The sequence below is a fragment of the Microcaecilia unicolor genome, chromosome 13 (assembly GCF_901765095.1).
Source record: "Microcaecilia unicolor chromosome 13, aMicUni1.1, whole genome shotgun sequence".
Lineage (NCBI taxonomy): Eukaryota > Metazoa > Chordata > Amphibia > Gymnophiona > Siphonopidae > Microcaecilia > Microcaecilia unicolor.
Window position 1 is genome coordinate 32,078,402 of NC_044043.1, and position 13,270 is coordinate 32,091,671.

The following is a 13,270-nucleotide window of genomic DNA, read 5'->3' on the forward strand; positions in this document are numbered from 1 at the left end:
CCCGGCGTGCACCCAACACACGCGCCTACACTACCGTAGGCCACTTTTTACCACAGCTTAGTAAAAGGACCCTTTAGTGCTTAAAGATTTTTGGATGAACAAGTGAATTATATGTATTTGGTGTTGAATTATGTTGAATCAATATTGCAAAACATGAATAATGCATTGAGATATGCTGCTTCTTAAATATTTTTAAAAATGTTTTTGAATATAATTAAATGTTATAGATATTATACTTCAAGTTCTGCATACACACATTTGCTTTGGATAGATTTACTTTGGAGAAAATTTGTTTTATGTGCTTTCAGGATAACCCTGTCTTTATAATTTATGACTGGCTATAAGCAATCAAGTACCCGATTTTGCTGATTGACAGAGACAGGATGGTACATTCAGTATAAGGTGGCTTACGGATATATATTGAAATTGAAAAAAAGCGTGATTAGGAAGAAAGCTTATTAGTGGTGTAAAAATGCATTTTTATCATGAAAAGAATGTATTTGCCCCAAAAAGTGGGACTGTTGGAACGAGCTCCCGACATCTTGCCATATGTCAGACTTCAAAGACATGTGTATTAAGCTGAGTTGAGAACTGGAACGGAAAATTAAAGCTCTCACTTTCATCCACCTCCTATGTGCAAGAGAAGATTGACTTGCTTTGCCTTGGCTTACTGCCTAATTTGTCTAAGACTTCAGCAAGATGCCTGGAAAGTAGCGGAGTTGAGAAAGCGCGCTTGGCACGTACTTTGTTTTGCATGCTTTTGACTGCATGAACAATCATTATGCGTAAGATATAGCTGTGAACCAGCACAGGAATGGGGGGGGGGGGGGGGGGGGGGGAGGGGGGAATAAACCAATTCAGAAGAGATAACAATAGATATTTGAGGGTCACAGAAAGATGGACACTTTGACCAGACACAGATTTCCCATAGAAAGGGGGAGGGGAGGAGTAGCCCAGTGGCTAGAGCAGTGGACCTTGATCCTGGGAAACTGGGCTCAATTTCCACTGCAGCTCCCTGCGATTCTGGGCAAGTCACCCAAACCTCCATTGCCCCAGTTACAAATAAGTACCTGTATATACTATCAGGGCCATTTTCGAAAGAGAAGGGCGCTCGTCTTCCAACACAAATCGGGAGATGGGCGTCCTTCTCTCAGGGTCGCCCAAATTGGCATAATCGAAAGCCGATTTTGGGCGTCCTCAACTGCAGTCCGTCGCGGGGATGACCAAACTTCATGGGGGCGTGTTGGAGGCGTAGCGAAGGCGGGACTGGGGCGTGCTTAAGAGATGGGCATCCTCGGCCGATAATGGAAAAAAGAAGGGCGTCCCTGACGAGCATTTGGTCGACTTTACTTGGTCCATTTTTTTTTCATGACCAAGCCTCAAAAAGCTACCCAAACTGACCAGATGACCACCGGAGGGAATCGGGGATGACCTCCCCTTACTCCTCCAGTGGTCACCAATCCCCTCCCACCCCAAAAAAAATTAAAAAAAATTTTTTCCAGCCTCTTTGCCAGCCTCAAATATCATACCCAGCTCCATGACAGCAGTATGCAGGTCCCTGGAGCAGTTTTAATGGGTGCAGTGCACTTCAGGCAGGCGTACCCAGGCCCATCCCCCCCCCACCTGTTCCACTTGTAAATGTGAGCCCTTTAAAACCCACCACAAACCCACTGTACCCACATCTAGGTGCCCCCCTTCACCGGTAAGGGCTATGGTAGTGGTGTATAGTGGTGGGTATTGGGTTTGGGGGGGGGATTGAGGGGCTCAGCACACAAGGTAAGGGAGCTATGTTCCTGGGAGAATTTGTGAAGTCCACTGCAGAGCCCCCTAGGGTGCCCGGTTGGTGTCCTGGCATGTGAGGGAGACCAGTGCACGATTGCTGGCTCCTCCCACGACCAAATGCCTTGGATTTGGTTGTTTTTGAGATGGGCGTCCTCGGTTTCCATTATCGCCGAAAACCGGGGACGACCATCTCTAAGGTCGACTATCTTGGTCGACCTAAATGTTGAGATTTGGGCATCCCTGACCGTATTTATCGAAACGAAAGATGGATACTCATCTTGTTTCGATAATACGAGTTTCCCCGCCCCTTCGCCGGGACGTCCTTAGAAATGGTCGCCCTTAGAGATGGTCGTCCCCGTTCGATTATGCCCCTCTACGTAAACCACCTTGAATGTAGTTGCAAAAACCACACAAAGGCAGTATGTCAAGTCCCATTCCCTTTCCCCTCCTTCCCTGGCAGTCAGAATACTTTTCGACTGGACAGGAACAAAAATGGAAGACGCTGGTGAAGTAAACCGGCTACCACACAGTATTTGTCCTGTTTGCGTTTCCTAAGCTGCATTTTAGGGTTCCTTTTACATAGCAACACTAGCAAATAGCATGCGCTGAATGCGAAGAAGCCCAATGGGAATTGAATGGGCGTTTTTTCTCATTCAGCATTCTGCTAATCAGTAGTGCCGCTGTGTAAAAGGAACCCTTAGGGAACCTTTTACGAAGGCAGAGTAGGGCTACCGCATTGGTAGTGTGTGGCAAAACAGCCGTACTGCCAGTCATGCCCAGGTACCGTGTCGTAGTTCTACATTTGCCGCACGCCATTTCCTGTGCTAGAAAATCATTTTTATTTTCTAGCATGGGGGCGGAAAGTAGGCATTCCCGGTGGTTATCGGGCACTGCGGGCACATTGCCACGCGCTGCCCAATTACTGCATGAGTAGCGCATGAGCCCTTACCGCCTTCTAATGTGGAAATTAGTGCGTGGCCATTAATGACAGAAATAGAATTTCGGCCATTTTAGAACTGTGCTAAAAATTGACCGGAGCGCAGGAAACCGATGTGCTAAAACTACCGCCAGTCACTTTTTTTTAGTGCAGCTTATTAAAAGGACTCCTTAGTGAATTTTCAAAAAAATATTTTGGGGAGGGTGCATGGTATGGGCAGAGAGTGGGTGTGGACATGTTTAGCCAGGTAACGCATTATTCCACTTCAAGTGGAATTTGATGCACGCGATCCAACATAAATGCCTGATCTCTGCAACACAACAAAACTAAAGACCGTAATGGACATAACACAACTCTTCCGTTGTACGATTCCCTAGTGTGGCTGTGCCACATGAACTTTATCTTACCACAACATCACTTTGTATTTGTTTACACCGGAGTCTGTAACGCCTCTCCGGCACTATGTAAGCCACATTGAGCCTACAAATAGGTGGGAAAATGTGGGATATAAATGTAACAAATAAATAAATTAAACTTAGGACTTTGTTTAATAAACCACACTGTAGACACGCTAATGTTTTTAGCACATGCTAATGCTAGAGACACCCATTTATTCCTATGGGTGTCTCTAGCGTTAGTGTTTGTTAATTTTTAGCACACACTAAAAATGTTAGTGCACTTTAGTAAACAGAGCCTTAATGTGCACTACCTGGCAACACAGAGTTAATTCAGAATAGGAGGCAGTAATAATTTTAGGCAGGTACCACGTTGCTAAGTGCACTACGTGCAAAATAAAAATGAAAGTAAAAAATTTTAAAAACGCGCTATGTTAGACAAGCACTTAATGTGTTGGAAGATCCTATGTTAAACCACGTTAACCGTAAATCTTAACTCGCTTTAGTAAAAGGGCCTCTAAGGGGCCCTTTTACTAAGCCACGTAAGCGCCTACGCATGCCCAACGTACGCCAAATTGGAATTACCACCCGGTTACCGCATAGCCCTTGCGGTAATTTCAAGTTTGGCGCATGTCTGCTACGCACGTCTGAAAAATATTTTTTTATTTTCTGACGTGCAGCAGTTACACACATCAAGTGGAATTTGATGCACATAGACCATTACCGCCCGGTTACCGCGTGAGACCTTACCGCTAGGTCAATGCCTTGTGGTAAGGTCTCAGACCCAAAATGGATGCGCGGTAATTTAAATTTTGCCGCACATCCATTTTCGGGAAAAAAAGGGCATTTTTTTAGGTGCACTAAAAAATAATTCTGCGCGCGCCCAAAACACGCGTCTACACTACCGCAGGCCATTTTTCAGTGTACCTTAGTAAAAGGACCCCTAAATATTGTAATGTTAGAGCAGGGATAGAAGAGGACGGGTTTTTAAATATCAAGCAAGAAAGCATCACACCAACATAACAATAGCACATGATTTACAAATGTTAATTTAACGTTTTGAAATAATACAAAGGCAGATGCTGCCAAATTAATTTGTTTTCATTTCTTCAAGTACTCTTCTTTCTCACTTGACTGCGTGATGGTTTTTAGGTTTTTTTTTTGCATCACTTTCAATAAACAGTAGCAGATGATATGACGAACAGGAACATATTGCTTTTTGTAAAGGCAATTTAGTTTCAGATCTAAAAAGGATTACAAATTATTTTGCTATGCGAGCGTGAAGATATTTGATAAATAATAGTTCAAATTTGGACTTTAAAAATAGTTAAAATGCATACAAATTATATCTATAGATAAAAAGTAATTTAAAGTGGATTTAAAATAGATGTTAAAAGCAAAATAAGGTGTGGATAATGTGAGGAGGGATCTAGCTAAGATTTAAGAAATACAGGGCCATATATTTGGGCTTCACCCAAGGGAATGGTACAGTAGTGGTTCCCAAACCTGGTCCTGGAGGCATCCCAGATAGTCAGGTTTTCAGGATATCCACAATGAATATTCATGAGAGAGATTTGCATGCACTGCCTCCACTGCATGCAAATCTCTCTCAGAAATATTCATTGTGGATATCCTGAAAAGCTGACTGGGGTGCCTCAAGGATCAGGTTAGGGAACCACTGGTTTAGGGGGTAAAGTAGTTCTGTGCATGAAAAAAGAGCGGGACCTGTGAATGATCATATCTGGTGACCTTAAGGTAGTCAAACAAGTAGAAAAGTTGACAAGAAAAGCCAGAAGGATGTTTGGGTACTAATCTCTTCTCTCTCCCTCTTCCACCCTCCCCACCGTCCAGTAGCTTCTTTCTGTCTCTCTCCCCACACCCTCCTGCCCGCATTGCCCCTGTTGGTCTGTCTCTATTTCTGGCATGCAGGATTGCTCCCCTCCATCTCTCTTCTCCTCCTTCCTACCACTATTCAGCATTGCCCTGTCTCTTTCTCTCTTTTCTGTCTCTCCCCCATCCCCCATTACCCTGACTCTCTCCCCCTTGCAGTATTACTCCAGTCATCCAACATTGCTGTGTCTATCTGTCCCCTTCCTCCTATGCAGTATTTCTCTCTCTCTTCCAGCAGCTTTTCCTCTGTCTATCTGTCTCTTTCCCCCTCCCATCCAATATTGCCTCAGCTCTCTCTCCCATCCTTCTTCTAATTTCCCTCCCCAGAACTGACTCCGTCCTCCTGTCCAGTATTCCACTCTCTTTTCCTCCCCACATCCAGTATTGCTCCCATTTTTCCTCTCTCTTTCAGTCCCATACCCTGTCCACCAATATGCTGCACCTTTTCTTCCCTCCCTCCCATTGCCATCTTCACTGGGCCTGCTGTAGTAATTAAACAGCAGAGATGTGGGGGACCATGACTCTCTGTGTTTTGCTGGTCCCACCTCATCTGATATAAATTCCTCTTGTAGAGGAGGCAGCTGAAGTAGCAGCAGTGTGCAGAGAGCCATAGTCCTGCACATCTTTGCTGTGTAATTATGACAGAGTGGGCACAGCAGAGGTGGCAATGGGAGGAAGGGAAGTAAGGGTGCCACCTAGTGGCGAGTGGGGTATGGGAGAAGAAGAGAGAAAGAAACGGAGCAGTAGTGGATATGAGGGGCAGAGGGAGAGATGGGAAATACCAGCAATGCAGCAGGTCCAGTAGGCAAGGAAAATCAGAACTATGACATCACTTCCTTGCTTCAAGAAGTGCTGGAACACTGTCCCATCCTGTTCTGGCACAAATTAAGGGGTCCTTTTACTAAGCCGCGTAAGTGTCTACGCGCGCCCAACACATGCTGAAATGAAGTTACCGCCCGACTACCGCGTGGCTCTTGCGGTAATTTCATTTTTGGTGCGCGGCCAATACACGCATTGGAAAAATCGTTTTTATTTTCGGACGTGCATAGTGGATGCGTGCCAAGTGGAATCTGACACGCGTAGGTCATTACCGCCCAAATTCTTTACCACTAGGTCTATGGCTGGCCGTAAGGTCTCAGACCCAAAATGGACACGCGGCAATTTTGATTTTGCCGCACGTCCATTTTTGCCCCCCCCCCCCCAAATGGCCTTTTTATAGGTGCGCTGAAAAATGTTTCTGCGCTCACCCAAAACCCACGCCTACACTACCGCAAGCCATTTTTCAGCGCGCCTTTGAAAAAGAACCCCTAAGTCCTCCAATTTATCTATCTATCTAGAACATGGTAGATTTAAAACAAATAGGAGAAAGTTTTTCTTTACTCAGCGTGTAGTTAGACTCTGGAACTCGTTGCCGGAGAATCTAGTGACAGCAGCTGGCCTTATGGAATTTAAAGGGGGTTTGGACAGATTCCTGAGGGAAAAGTCCATTGAACATTATTAAATTTTTTTTTTTTTGGGGGGGGGGGGGGGAGTTGCCGGGTTTTTGAAGCCTGGATTGGCTGCTGTCGGAGACAGGATGCTGGGCTTGATGGACCCTTGGTCTTTCCCAGTATGGCGGTGCTTATGTACTTATCTATCTATCTATCTATCTATCTATCTATCTATCTATCTATCTATCTATCTATCTATCTATCTATCTATCTATCTAATATGGATCTGTACTGCTTGATAAGAACAACGACTTGCAAATGATCTTTTATATCTGACCTTCTTGCAATGAGGATAATGTAATATCATATAGGATCTTGCAGAATCCTCAGAGTTTCCAACTGGTAGATTAATAAAGTTGAGACGTAACCTGGCATTAAACCTAAAAGATGCTTCAAGCAAGAAGAATCAGCATGTGCCATTAAGGCTGAAAGATTTGTCCTCTTCAATTAGATGTGCATTTTGCCATGAAATAAGAAATATTTCCTGGCAGGAAAAATCAGAATTTATTTGTGTTATAAGCAATATATTTCTTCTAGGCTTGTCTTTCTGAAGTAGGCTGCGAAAACTGCTTATAGCTATTCTGCATGCTGTTTTAGATTCTTTAATTTGTATTTCTTATCTTTTCATTACTTTTAATTCTTTAATTTTTTAGGGCTGCATTTTGATTAAAAATTTGTAATTGTGATTAGTCACACAATTAAATGTAGGCACCCCCTCCCACCACCACCACCACTGCAGCTCCTTGTGAATTTGGGCAATAGAAGGTTAAGAGGCTTGCCCAGAGCCATAGTGAGCTACAGAGGGGACCCCCCCATATCTTTAATCATGCGATTAATCATGATTAAAATTTAAATCAAAGAAAGGCAGCCCTAATTTCATCCCCAGAGAAGAGGGCTGTTCCCCGCTGTAGAAAATATTTTTCCATTTTCTACCGCCGTGCATTCCTGACAGTAAGTGACAGCGTGGCCACTTTGGCGCACGCTGCATGAGTACTACATGTGAGCCATTACTGCTAGGTCAGTGGTTGGCGGTAAGGGCTCAGGCAGTAAATAGCTGAGCACTAGTTTTAATTTTAGTGCAAGGCCATTTACTGCCTCCGTTGAAAAAAAGCCTTTCTTCCCAACCACAGTACAAAATGGCCCATCGTGCACCAAAAACACCCACCCACACTAACGCAGGACACTTTTTACTGCAGCTTAGTCAAAGGACTCCTAGGTGACACTAGCTTCCATTACAGAATACGCTCCTACTACCTGCCCTTGTGGAGCCTAAATGGAGACGCCCAGTTTTAAAACTGCCTCTATTAAGTATGACCTTGTGGAGGAGTGGCCTAGTGGTTAGCATGGTGGACTTTGGTCCTGGGGAACTGCGTTCGATTCCCACTACAGGCACAGGCAGTTCCTTGTGACTCTGGGCAACTCACTTAACCCTCCATTGCCCCAGGTACAAATAAGTACCTGTATATAATATGTAAGCCGCATTGAACCTGCTATGAGTGGGAAAGCGTGGGGTACAAATGTAACAAAAATTAAAAAAATACAATAAGATTATAAGATTGCAGTTAGCTTAGCTGGGTTTAAAAAAAGGTTTGGATGGCTTCCTAAAGGAAAAGTCCATAAGCCATTATTAAAATGGACTTGGGGAAAATCCAATGCTTATTTCTATGATAAATAGCATAAAATGTATTGTACTATTTTGAATCTTGCCAGGTACTCGTGACCTGGATTTGCCACTGTTGGAAATAGGATACTGGGCTTGATGGACCTTCGGTCTGTCCCAGTATGGCAACACTTGTGTACTTATATATCTGATGAAAGAGTGACAGAATTCAAGCATGAGTGGGACCAATACCCGATAAGAGCAAGGCAGCAAGATTAGCAAAGACTGAATAGAATCTGTACTAATTGGAGGGGGGGGTGGGGTGGGGGTGGGGGGGGGGGTGGCAAATGGACAGAATGGATCGGTCAAGAAGTTCTTCTTTGCCAGTTATTATATCTGTACTATATACTATCTATATATATATCTTACTATATCTTTCTTCCGCCCTTTTTAGGGGATGGCCAGGTTGACTTTGATGAATTCATGACAATTCTTGGCCCCAAGTTGGTGTCTACTGAAGGGCGAGATGATTTTCTTGGAAACACGATAGACAGCATATTTTGGCAGGTAAGAGGCTTTTGGCTTATTTATTTATTTATTTATGCATCTTTAACAAGAAAAATAAAGCAAAATATCATGAAAATGTCAAAATATTGCAAAACTAGGAAAAAGGAAAAATAGAGGCTTTTGGCTTTTAGTGTTACTGTCGGCAAGAACAAAATGTTTGCAAAGGAAAAATAAAATCACGAATAAGCAGTTGTCATTTTGAACTCATAGTAGAGTTAATGTTTGCCATGCATAGCCCTAATTTTTAATTTTTGGTTTGTTTTGGGCTTTTTTTTCTCGGATTTTCTTTAGTTTATTTCATACTGTGTGCTAATAAAATTCTTTCTCACAATATACTTTAAACTGGGTTAGCACACGCTAAGGGGCTCTTTTACTAAGCTGCGTAAGCATCTACATGTGTCCAACTTGCGCCAAAATGGAGTTACTGCACGGTTACCGCATGGCCCTTGCGGTAATTTCATTTTTGGCACATGTCCGCTACATGTGCCTGGAAAATATTTCTTATTTTCTGGCGCACGTCAGCTACCCGCAGCAAGTGGCATTTGGTGCATGTAGGTCATTACCGCGTGCGACTTTACCGCTAAGGTCAACGGCTAGCGGTAAGGTCTCAGACCCAAAATGGGCATGCGGAAAAATCAAAATTTTGGAAAGGGCTTTTTTACAGGCGCGCTGAAAAATGGATTGGCGTGCGCCCAAAACCCGCGCCTACACTACTGCAAGCCATTTTTCAGCGCACCTTAGTAAATGGACCCCTAAGGGGCCCTTTTACTAAGCGGAACTAAAAAGTGGGCTGTGATAAGCCCCAGTGTAGGTCTTTTCCGCATGCTGAGGCCAGTAAAAGGCAGCTTTTTCCTTTTTTTTTCCCCGATAATGGCCATGTGCTAATTTCAGTGTAACAAAGAGAGGGAACTAAGTACGAAAAAAGTCCAAGCAAAAAAAGAGCACAAAGGGCCTTTAAAAACAGAAGGGACACAGTTTGTTCATTAAAAAAAATTCCTTTAATAGTGAACTTGATTGAAGAAAGACCCGACACGGGCCGTGTTTCGGTGCTACCTCACCTGCATCAGGGGTCAATGACGCAAAGGCTGCTACAGACAAATATTCAAACAACTGGTGATTTCCAAGGTTGTCTATAATATATTCCTCCCGATGTCAAACAATATAGAGCTCACGCACACCTTCAGTGTGAACGTCACTGACCCCTGATGCAGGTGCGGTAGCACCGAAACACGGCATGTGCTAATTTTCCCATTAATGCATGAGCCCTTACCTCTACCTATTTTGCAGGTGGTAAGAGCTTACGCGCTAACCACTCGCTAATCGGTTAGTGTGCAGCGATAAAGCTGTGCCAACCAATTAGTGCAGAACACGCTTACTCTCCACCCCCGAGCCAATCCCAGTGCTCGAAATTTTTAGTGTGTGGGAAGCGCACTCAGATGCCAGAATTACAGAGGGATGTCTGAGCATGCTCCATGGTAAGGCATTTTAAACTGCGGTAAGCACCCAAATGAACTGAGTGTATATTAATGAATGGGCATCCCTTAATAGAATTCAATGAGGATTTACCAAGATGGGCTGGGTGGAACGTGGCATTATATCAAGAATCTCTCTCTTGATTCAGACTCTTTTCTGCCTGTTCTAGATGTGTGAGAAAAAGACAACATTAATTTTGGAGCCAGTAAAAATTTTTGTTTGAGAATTTTTGACTGGAGGTCAATGTCGGAGCCTATTTCATGAAGATACATAAGGCACCTTTGTTGCTTTTTATAAAATAGGAGCCTTATTAGCAGGGCTTTTTTTGAGGGGGTACTTGGGGGTACTGAGTACTGGCACCTTTTCTATTGTCTACTAAAATTGACTCATGGTCCCCAAGTTTTAATGAAAGAGCTCAGGCTCTACACACCAATTTTGCCATGTCATAGATTCTGTGCTGGTTGCAGGGGGCCTGGCTATTGTGGGGTGAGTCCCTCAGTGATCACCCCACCCCTGAAGGGTGGCCTGGCATTTGAGTATCGGAACCTTTTATGCTAGAAAAAAACAAACTGCTTATTAGACATTTCATATAGGTGACCTGTTATAAAACTTCCCCTTTTGGACTTGATTTATTCCAGGATGCTCTGTGTGAGGTCCAAAAAGGTGCATATTTTATAAAGGCATAAAATCATCAGATCCCCCCAAACTGGAATAGTACAAAATAAAGAATATCACAGTAAATCCAATCATCTAATTTAATAAAGCACTACACAAACTGTGGTAAAAAAAATGGCCTTAGCATGTGCTTATGTAGGTCATTCTTGTGCACTAAAGCCATTTTTACCACTGGGGTAAAATGGCCGATTTTTCCTCTCTCTTTATTAATGGCCATTAGCACATGAGACAAGTTTCCAAGTTTATTTTGAGTTTGATATACCGCCCTGGGAAATACCATCTGAGCGGTTTACAATGTAATAAAACTTAGAAGGAAAAGAACTACAACTCATGACAGGAAAGAGATAGAGAAAGAAGGAGGGGGAGGAGGGAACACATAACTGCAAGGGAGGGGAAATTGAAGTAATTAAACAGACTACTGGTGTCGACTGCTGATTCTAGAGGGCACAAAGGCCTAGTACAAGGAGAATGGAATGGTGTCAAAGCAAATTTAGATGGAAAAGGTAAAGAAGAATATTTTCAGGTCTGCTTTAAAGGATGCATGAGAAGGCTCTAACTGAAGAGGAAGAGGGAGGGAGTTCCAGAGAGTTAGGGCGGTAACACTAAAGATCCTAGAACGGATGGTATCCAGTCAGATCGACTGAAAGGAAGGGGTTGGAAGGAAACTTTGTTGGGAGGATCAAAGACAGCGAGAGGGAACATAAGGAATAAAAAAGTCAAGAGAGGTACAGTAATTGATCAGAAATACGAATCTTGTGGGTAAGAGTCAGAATATGTGATGCAATGGGCGATGGGGAGCCAGTGCTCCTAGCGTAGGAGAGGGGTTAGTGAGAACCTTAACTGCCATATGATGGATGTCCGAAATACGAGAACCACTGAGTAGGGAAAGGGGAAAGGGAAATGGGACTTGATATATTGCCTTTCTGAGGTTTTTGCAACTACATTCAAAGTGGTTTACATATATTCAGGTACTTATTTTGTACCAGGGGCAATAGAAGGTTAAGTGACTTGCCCAGAGTCACAAGGAGCTGCAGGGGGAATTGAACTCAGTTCCCCAGGATCAAAGTCCACTGCGCTAACCACTAGGCTACTCCTCCAATTTACAGAAGTCCAATTTACTAATTACAAAAGAGTGAGTGAGAAAATTGTCCAAATGCTGCTTTATGCCACTTTTTAGACGTTTTTCTCTTTCCAAAATGAGCCCCACAGTAATGTACACATTAAAATAGCAAGTAGAACATTCATGTAACAGTAATATAATATAATGTCAACAGCAAGCAAAGGGTACATCATAATAGACAACGCGGCAGAGCATTCATATAGCAAATAGTTTAACTTTTTCAAGTTAAAATTTGATATTTTGGAGCGTATGATACTTTTCACTGGACCAACAAAAATATTTTTATCCTATAAATGCTGCCAAAGAGGAGATACAGGTCAATAAATTCTCCTTCTCTCCTTCTGAAACATGTTATCTGTCCTTCTCTTTGCAGATGCTTCTGTCTCTTTCACTCCAGGTTGGTGAAGGGTTTAATTACATCCAGTACTGGTGTGACAGTAAGACTGGAACACTTTGAAGTGGTGGTGGGGAGAGATCACTGACCCCTTCCTCCAACTTGGCAATCCTTATAGTATAAAAATATTTTTGTTGATCCAGTGAAACGTATGGTAACCTCCAAAATATCTGCAAGGGGTACCTTGTCTTGGGACAGTCCATTTGGTGGTTCTTATCCCCAAGGGCCCACTGAACACCCATTTTCTCCCAGTTCATTCAGTAATACATATTCTTCTTCAAGGGGGTCAGTTCTCTCTGGATTTCCCTTCAAGGCCAAGGTACACATTTTCCATTTCTCCACAAACACTCAGAGATTGATAAGGATCTCTCCAACTAACTTTACTAATGACTTATGCAAAACATAGAAGTTCTAATCCAGTGCAAACTGTGGGAATGAATCTGGATGGAGCATTTGGATCAATGGCGATTACATATTCACCCTATTGCTACAAAGCTATTTGAGGGTTGAGTTATTTTGTTCTGACAGAAGCTTCTTAGAAGGAGGGGGCTGCTTCGGGGGTGGGGGGGGGGGTGAGAGGGGCTCAGGGAGGGGGATGGAAAATCATTCGGTGCTGGATTGTCAATGTCATGGGCTGGGAGACTGCCTGGAAAGAGGGGGGCTGCTTCAGAGGGTGAAAGGGGCTCGGGGGGGGGGGGGGGTTAGAAAAAAAATCATTCAGTATTCAGTGCTGGGACCTGCATAGTTAACCTGATCAAGTCAGAACAGCCTTTCAGCTGTCATAACTTGGCCTGGTTGGCTATGTGGAGTCCCAGTACTGAGTATTGCCAGCACCTGCATACGGATTTGGTAGCATTTCACATTAAGTAAATGCTATACAATTTTTGTTTTTTAGAAGTAAATTTAGAAAATGTGTTGATAAAGTAATGCATTTTGCAGTTAAGAAG

General features: G+C 43.3%; 1 protein-coding gene across 1 annotated transcript in view; it reads left to right on the plus strand.

Moving 5' to 3' along the window:
- Positions 1-13,270, plus strand: part of CALN1 (calneuron 1) — a 195,536-nt gene that overhangs the window by 50,705 nt on the left and 131,561 nt on the right. The window contains exon 3 of the mRNA XM_030185817.1: positions 8,549-8,661. Coding sequence (XP_030041677.1) covers positions 8,549-8,661 — 113 coding nt within the window. The remainder of the gene's footprint in view (positions 1-8,548; positions 8,662-13,270) is intronic.